This window comes from Solanum tuberosum, unplaced genomic scaffold (assembly GCF_000226075.1).
Source record: "Solanum tuberosum cultivar DM 1-3 516 R44 unplaced genomic scaffold, SolTub_3.0 scf00011, whole genome shotgun sequence".
In the NCBI taxonomy this organism is placed as follows: Eukaryota; Viridiplantae; Streptophyta; class Magnoliopsida; order Solanales; family Solanaceae; genus Solanum; species Solanum tuberosum.
This window is the reverse complement of record NW_006238938.1, coordinates 2,900,616-2,909,877: the sequence shown is the minus strand read 5'-3', so window position 1 is coordinate 2,909,877 and position 9,262 is coordinate 2,900,616. Positions and strand designations below refer to the sequence as shown.

Below are 9,262 nucleotides of genomic sequence, written 5' to 3'. Positions count from 1 at the left end.
TTGAAAATATTTTTTAAAAACAAACTTAAATATTTTTTTTGAGGGGGGTGGTGGTGGGGGTGGCTTGGGAGCTGGTAGGGTGGGTGGATGGGTGGAGGGTCGGAAGAGAGTAGGAAAATCATTTTCCTTAAGTTTTGAAGGAAAATCATTTTCCTTAAATTTGAGGAAAATGAATTGATTTTTCTTCCTACCAAACACACCCTTAATTTTTATGAATGATACACGGTGTGTAGTTCCCAAATTATTTCGAGTTAGTTGAATCTTGACCCAAAAATTAAGTTAATCTTTCTAAATTTGACACAATCTGGCCATTTATTACCCCTTGGTTTTGTAAAACGTAATCCAGAGCATAGAGGAGGACATAAATTTCAAACTTAAAATATATTTTCTATGAAATGAACCTCACCATCTATACAACATTTATTTCCCATTCCAAAAAGATAAAGTGTGAAACCAGTACAAATTCTTTGTCCCTTTAGTATCCATAAATACATAATTAATTCCATAGTTAAATATGTTTAATTAATTGGAGTAAGTAGCGTTGAAATTGCGTTACGTTGAAAACTAACTTTTCTGACAAAGAGAATTAAGTAGTATAAATAGGAATAATAAGAGGTAATTAGAAGATAGTATAACAATGTCTACCATCATTTACCCGGAAAACACTTCTCCTGTTGCTGATGCAGAGGCCATTAGGAAGGCTTGTCAAGGTTATTACGACTTGATACAGAAAAAGAAATTTCAATTTTGTATAGCTAAATTAAAATAATATCAAAATGTTCTTCAATCACGTGGTTCTAAATTGTTTAATATTCCTTTTGATTTCATTTAGTTGTGTAATTGATTATTTAATTGGGTTTTCTGGTTTTTAGAAATTTTTATTTACTTGATTAATCATCACATTTTCTTATTGTCAAGTGAAATTTAGGTTGGGGAACAGATGAGAAGGCAATAATTTCAATATTTGGCCATAGAAATGCAACTCAAAAGAAACTGATTAGACAAGCTTATGAGGAGTTATACAGTGAAGATCTTGTCAAGCGCCTTGAATCTGAATTATCCGGACAATTTGAGGTTTCCTTTCGGAACTAATTCTTACATATATGTTTGTACTTGATAATTTGAACTCAGGATAATGTGTACGTGATATATAATAATTAGTTGAAGTACGTTTTGTTAACACAGAAAGCAGTATACAGATGGATTCTAAATCCAAGAGATAGAGATGCAGTAATATTGCATGTTGCAATAAAAGAAAGAGCAATCCCAAATTATCGTGTGGTTGTCGAGTACTCATGCATCTATTCTCCTGAAGAGTTGTTGGCTGTGAAGCGTGCCTATCAAGCTCGCTACAAGACATCTGTCGAAGAGGACATAGCTCAGTATTCTACTGGTCATCTTCGCAAGGCATCTTTCTTTTTTAATTTCCATTTAATTAATTCAACCCACTTTTATTTTTATCGATGTTAATTTGTGTTTACTTCCTTTTGCAACATATATACAGTTTTTGGTTGGGCTAGTTGGCACATACAGGTATGTTGGTGATGAGATAAATGCAAGAGTAACCAACTCTGAGGCTGACATTCTTCACAATGCAATAAGTAACAAAGAATTCAATAATGAAGAAATTGTTAGAATCATTTGTACAAGGAGCACCACTCAACTTGTAGCAACTCTAAACCGCTACAAGGATTATTATGGCTCTTCAATCACCAAGGTACTTACATAAATTCGTCATTTGCCTATATATAATATATATATATATATATATATATATTTATGGTTTCTTACTTCTTTTTCCTTTTCAGCACTTGATAGATGATACAAATGATGAAGATTATAAAGAGTACCTACTAGCGCTGCGTACAACTATCCGATGCATTAAGGACCCCCAAAAATACTATGAAAAGGTACATAACTATTAAGTACTATCAAAAAAGAAGTTGTAATAGTCTGAAATACTATCAAATTCATCTTCAGGTAATTCGCTATGCCATTAATGAGTCTGGGACTGATGAAGAATCACTCACAAGAGTGATAGTTACGCGAGCTGAGAAGGACTTGAAGGAGATTAAAGAACTTTACTACAAGAGGAACAGTGTCACTCTTGATCATGCAATCACCAACCACACTTGTGGAAATTACAAGGCTTTCCTCCTAACTCTTTTGGGAAATGAAAATTAGTAGTAATTTTTAACAATAACTCTTGTTAGGAAACTTTCATTCTATTTTCTAAGTTTAAGGTAGGGTTTGAGTTGATCTCTCTAAAGAACAACAAAAACTTCGTCGTTGCTATTTTCTTTTCTCTTAATATTGTTTTGTTTTATCAATCAAGTCTTTTTGGATTTTAGAAATATCTTATCCATCAAGATTGGAGCTGATTTTTTTTATGAATTCTTTAACTTTAATTAGAAAATCAATTAGTACTTATTGAAGACAATTGTGTTTTCTTTGTGAAAAAGCAACCTATGAATGTTCTAACTAAGAAGATTTTGGTTACAACACAATAGCCTATTATGAAACTCAATAACAAGTAGTAACATTTACTAAACTAATATGTTCTTGATGTGCTCTTGTAATTTGTTGAATGACTTTCGATTTCTCATAACATGATGCTTAAGAGACTAAATTATATCATGTGTGTACCTGTATCACGACTCAAATTCTCTTATGTCATGTGGCAACAAATCAATCTTAAAGAAACAACGATGCCAAGATATTATAAAAAGGTAAAGTAGAACAAAACAATATAAATAATGATGTATTTTCAAGTCAAATACAACACGAAACTACACACTATAATCCCCAAGAACTGGTGTTATAAGTCATGAGCTACAACGGATGGTGAAAGATACAAAATATTTTGGAATATAATAGGAGTAAATGATTTTGAGCTACAATAATGAACTAGCTAGCTGGTATCATAAAAGCAGAATGCTGGTATGATAGCCATTGTTCCCTCCACCAACATGGCAACAGTTCAACTCACTTGCACACGAGAGTGCGACAAGTACAACACTAATGCATACAAATTAAGTAAGTATTATTGATGAATTGGTATTTTATCAATTCATTGGACTCAAATTTATGAATTATTAGTGTTACATTAATAATTACTCCCTCCGTTTCACAAAGAATGATCTCCTTTCCTTTTTAGTCAGTTTCAAAAAAATGACCTCTTTCCTTTTTTGGTAACATTTTACTTTTTGTTTTCCACGTGGCATGTTTAAGATCACAAGATTAAGGGCAATTTTGTACATTTGACATAACTTTAATTTAGGACCACAAGATTCAAAAGTCTTCTTTAATTTCTTAAACTTTGTGCCAAGTCAAACCAGATCAATCTTTTTGAAACGGAGGGAGTATATATGAATTGTTAGGTCTCATTGTAGCTATATATCCCGATATAAAATTTTGGGATAGGCTATAGCTAGTTTCTACTTATGCTAAACTAATGTAAGATTCCGGGAGAGGCTTGCTCTTATTGTGACTATCCTGATGTCAGATTCTATACCTACTTTGTGACTCCCCGATGTTAGGTTCTCGGAGAATCCTCGCTTGAGTTCCATCTCTGTTTCATAGTTGTTATTCCTTATATTTCTCATTACTCATGTTAGTTCTTGTGTGCACTCCTCGAGCTTATCAGGGTCTCGTCAGGTTATTCTCTCTATCTTGTCTCTTGTATGCACATTTTGGACTTATTCGGGTCCAGTTAGGTTATAGTTAGCTTTGTCTTACTTGGGTACTCGCTTTAGATTCTCCTTATGTGGTATATGAATTGCTTTACTCTAATTGTAACTTCCTAATTCATACCTTCAATATAGGAACATCAATATAATACAAATAAATAGTCTTGAAACAGGTTGAAATTAAAGATTAAATTGGGTTCAATTGAGGATTCTATTAGAATGAGTTGAGGTTGAATCTAATTCAAATTATCTGAAGCCCGACCTTTAAAATTGTGGACGGGTTACCTATAGTTTATCTCATTTTGACACCCTAATTGGTACTTTTACTAGTTTAATTATTAAGTACTTTCAAGAGTTGACTTTTGGATCAAAGCATGGTTGAAAAATAACCCACTTATTTTATGTTAAAATAAAATAAATTATTAGTGTGGATACCCGTATAGAGTGGAAACTATTCTACTTTTATTGTTAAATCCATTATAATAATAATTCTAGGTGTCAAAACGGCTCTAATCACTAATGAAAGATTGATAGGGCAAAGAAAGTCCCACATGGCTCACTAGAATTTAAGGCCAAACCTGTAGTTATGGCCTATCAACCATCAAAAAGCCACAACCAAAAGAATAGGAAGAATGACAAAGTCAAATTCTTCTTATAGAATAAATCAAAGAGTAACAAAGAGAGAAATCAACACTTAAAATTCAAATCGTCGAAAATGAGTGTAGTTGTTGTTGATGGTCCAATGATGGAGGAATTCGTTGATGACACCGAGGCGTTTGGCAAGTGGACGGACAAACATTTTGATATGCTAGACACAGATGGAAACGGGGAATTGTCTCGAGATGAGCTCCAAAACAGGAAAGGTAAATTCTCGTCGTGTGAATTTGAGTTGCAGAGCAAGGAAGAAATTTCAAGTTTGTATGACATCCTTATTGAAAGATTTGATATGGACAAAAGTGGAACTATTGATAGACAAGAATTCAAGGCTCTTACAAAAGAAATCATGTTGGCTAAGGCTAGAGGGATTGGCAATTCCCCTGTTTTAGTCATTCTTCAAGGGGATAGCCTTGTTATGAGGGTTGTTCAACGTTTTTCAGCAAAATAACTCATATTTATGTTCCTAATTCATATCTCATTAGTTGTTACTCTTTCCATTACAATTTGTTTGTCTTAGTTTCATGGAACATAAAGTTTAATAAAGTTATATATTTTTAAATCTATACTCTTTTTGTTTCAATTTGTTTTTCTGATTTTCACTTGACTTGGTGTTTAAGAAAATAAAAGAGAATATTGAATATCATGGTCTGAAACTAATGCGATGTGGATTATGCCAAAATGATCTTAAATGTGTTAGGATATTCTATTAACCATGCGTTTTGACGAGAGGGAGTTGCTCGGATGGTAAACACCCCTCATTTCCAACCCGAAGGTTGCGAGTTCGAGTCACCAAGGGAGCAAAGGGATGGGAGCTCCTAGGGAGGGTAAAAAAAAAACATGCGTTTTGATATAGTATTATTTATCCAATTCAATAAAGTGTTACATTAAATAGATCAATTTGTCATATATGTATACTCAATTTATATAGGAGATGATTTGGTGTATAGAGTTTAATCTTATACACAGAAGACTAAATCATCGGTTCTTATAAGTTAAAAGTTATTGTTCACAATCGTTGATGGAAATTTGGACAAACCATCAGAAAGATTGTAGCACGATACTTCTCGTGTAGCATTTTGTATGTATTGAAGGAGACCAAGTAGAGATAGATGTTTTAGACTCTGATAAAAACATATTCTCTAAACTATTAAAAGTACTTATATTCTTAATCTTGATATAACGATTATGATATGTATATATTAATTATCGTTTTGATTTATTAAAAGGTGAGATTATAAATGGATCAATATGCCTAGTAGATTGGATGATAATAATATATATTGGTGAAATAATTAGTTAGTTGATGGAATACATGTCTCAATATAGAGATTGATGATATACCTTTTTATGAGAAGCTTATAAGTTTTCATGTGTAAATCCAGCCTGTAGATGTATGAATCTGACACATGAAATAAGTTAAGTATTGATCTCAAGATAATTAATCATTGAATTAAATTCGTAAGTAATTTAATTTATTAATTAATATTAGTAATCTTAACATGGGGAATTACATAAGTGTTTAATGGAGAATTTTGAAATATAAATAGAGGAGTGCAATTACGAATTTCTAGTGAAATAATTTGTAATTTATTATGGTAAGAATAATTCAAATTAATTATTTCAAATTATTTTCATAATAGGAAGCCTCAGTAATTAATTATGTGGTCCCTACAGTGTCCATATTTAACTAGAACTCATAATCATATTTTCTAGTAGAAGAAGGAAAAGTAGCATGCAATTCTTTCTTCAAGAAAGAAAAGAAACGTGTGTTTCTCTTCTTGAAGAAAAAAGATTTGTATTTTCTTCTCCTTTTTGGACTAGGAAGAAATTTCTATAAGTAGGGATTCTTCAAACCTAGAAAGTCATTCAGTTTTCTATACGATACTTTTCCACCCAAATATTGAGAGAGTTCAATTATTAATTTGGGGTCACTGTAGAAGACTGTGGAACTGGAGTCAGATTTGCCTCAAGATATCTTCACACGCTTCAAGAGGTAATCCTTGAGTTAATTTTCAACATACTTTGTATATGATACGTATTTGTGGTTGTTGTCTATATTCATGTAAGATGTATGATTCTAGAATGCTTCCGTTGTGTATGTTATTTTCTAACAATTAATCTCCCACTTAGACTCATAACCATGCACCTACAACTCTAACACCCATTCCTTCAACATGTCTATCAAAAGACATTTGCAGTAAAACTTTTGTGAAAGGATCTGCTAGGTTGTTATCTGATGCAAACTTCACAACCATCATAACTCCTCTCTGTACTATGTCTCGAATCAAGTGGTACTTTCGCTCAATGTGTTTTGCCTTCTTATGATTTCGTGTTTCCTTTGAATTCGCAACTGCATGACTATTATCACAAATCATCGTGAGTGGTGCTTCTATCGCAGTAACAATCGCCAAGTCTTTCAGTAAGTTTCTGAGCCCATGATGCCTCCTTAGCTGCCTCATAGGATACTACATATTTGGCTTTCATGGTAGAATCAACAACACAAGTTTGCTTGATGCTTCTTCAAACAATGGCTCCACCTCCCAAAGTAAACATATTTCTTGAGGTTGACTTTGTAGAGTCCATTTCAGACTGGAAATCTGAGTTTGTGTACTTTATGGGCACCAACTCATCTGAATGATAGACTAGCATGTAATCCCTAATCCTTTTTATGCTTAATTGATGTCCATTGTTCTTGTCCAGGATTAGACTAATTTCTGCTAACCATGCCTATGGCAAAACAAATATCAAGTCTAGTGCACAACATCAAATACATGAGGCTTCCCACAACTGATACATAAGGACTGTCTTCATGATTTCTGTTTCCTCATTTGTCTTAGGACATTGATCCTTTGATAGAGAAGTTTCATGTCTGAAAGGAAGAAATCCTTTCTTTGAATCATATATGCTAAACATGGTAAGAATTGTATTTGTCACTCCCCAAGGCTATCCCTAGGCGCCACAGGGTGCTTAGTGTCACAAGTGACCCTAATCTAACCCATGGCATAACATATCTATATAACTTCAATTAACACATGCACTGTGCGGAAGCTAAAATTGGCATGGTAGTGATCTAGTATTTTAAAAACCAAATATTGGAATTACGGTATCGAAACTTTCAAATATCGTACCGTACCATACCATGCCCACCCCTAGTTATAGAACATCTCAACTCTTTGAGTAAAAAACAAACAAACAAAAAGTGGGAAAAGGCATAACTTTCACCCACATGTCCCAAAAAGTCAGTTACATGTTTAAACTAGCATAGCGAACTATTGCACACTTTTACTACTAAAAATGAATTTAATATCATCCTCAAACGTACAAAGTCAGTCGTACAATCCAACGTGATTTACACGCGCCTGCTAGGTTATTACATGCTTACACGTGTAATCTATTTATTTATTCTCAATAATTTTTGACTTTATTTTCTCTCTCTATTCTTACCTAAAAAACTCCATTTTTGTTTCCAAAATATTCACCAGCAATGTCATCTTCTTCTTCGTCCATTATTAATACAAATATTAGCAAAATCAACCTATAACTTCATCCAATTTAATCTTCTTTTCTAATCACCATCAAGCCCACCACCATAAAAAGAAATTCAACACCATCACTACCACCAAATATCACCATACCGAACCATTATTTCACCACTAGAAACCCAACGAATAATTATCAATATTTATTTGCAAAGATCATAATCACACAATTGAAAAATTAGTGCTCGATTTACTATTACTAATTTTGAAGAAAATCTAGAGGAAATTTTTCTGAGAGAGAAGAAAGATTTATGAAAATAACATAGAAAAAGAAAGATCAGAAAAATTTCCAATTTCATAGGCTCACGATCAACAAAAAAGACAAAAATAAATAGAATAATCTATACTCGACTTGACGAATTTGATGGGGTGGGAGTAGTAAGAATTGATCAATTTTAGGTGTCTCGTCGAATTTTTTTTCAACTTTGCCGATCTTTTCCTATTCCTCAACCTTGTTTTCTGTCGAAAAACTACCATGAAAAAAATTGTTTGTCCCATTAGTCATAGCAACAAAAGTATTTGTGATAAAGAAAAAATGGAGGAGAAGAAAGATGGGTGGCATGAAGGAGAAGGGGTGGGAAAGTTTTTTTGTCTTTATTTTGACTCAAGCATGACTTTTTTATTTTTTAGGGCGGTATGAAATTCACTTTTCAGTAGTATAGATGTGTAATAGGTCGTCCTAATATTTTAAGAGTATAACTGACTTTTCGGGACAATTTCAGGGATGAATTTTATGCATTTTTCCAAGAAGATTTTGAAAGTAGATTGATAGGGGTAAATATGTAACTTCATTATTTTAATTTATGTATAACTAATACACATAATTTGTTCCACCTTCTACCTTACATAAAATTGGATTCGGCTCCTTTCCATTTCTCTTCTCTTCAATTTCCCGAAGTTCCTATTTGGATTAGTGACACATGGCATAGGTTAAAATAAATGGCTAAGATTTAATTTCTCAAAGTAAATTTTTAACCATGATTTAACTAATAAATACAATATATATTTAATATTAAAAATTATTATAATCTCACAATCTTAGCAACATATTATCTTGTCCATAAATATAGGGGAAAAAAAGTTCTTCCTAATGACTTTTTTTTACGTGGGATTCTTTTTAATTTTCTTTAAAATATTGAACTGCTGCCAAATATAGCTAATGTTAATTTTGGAGGAAATAGAAAAAAAAAGAAGGTGCAATAAAATAGGAAAAATAATACTCTTCAATAGCTAATGGTTAAAAAGAAAAATTCGAGGGAAAAATGCAATAAAAATATTAACTTAAAAATAAAATAAAATTAACATCCTAAGTAAAACAATTTAGGAAGAAAACTTTCCCCTAAATTTATGAACAAGATAATATGTTGTTAAGATTGT

General features: G+C 32.3%; 2 protein-coding genes across 2 annotated transcripts; both read left to right on the top strand.

Moving 5' to 3' along the window:
• The first annotated feature begins 637 nt into the window (after positions 1-637).
• LOC102594275 (annexin-like protein RJ4) lies at positions 638-2,184 on the top strand. The gene is made up of 6 exons (XM_006339909.1): positions 638-710; positions 929-1,074; positions 1,186-1,407; positions 1,505-1,717; positions 1,809-1,910; positions 1,981-2,184. Exons 1-6 carry the CDS (start codon positions 638-640, stop codon positions 2,182-2,184), a joined length of 960 nt encoding a protein of 319 aa, XP_006339971.1.
• Positions 2,185-4,172: 1,988 nt separating this feature from the next.
• Positions 4,173-4,909, top strand: LOC102593942 (uncharacterized). Its single transcript, XM_006339908.2, has one exon. The coding sequence runs from the start codon at positions 4,405-4,407 to the stop codon at positions 4,792-4,794; it is 390 nt and encodes a 129-aa protein (XP_006339970.1). The 5' UTR covers positions 4,173-4,404; the 3' UTR covers positions 4,795-4,909.
• The last annotated feature ends 4,353 nt before the right edge of the window (positions 4,910-9,262 follow it).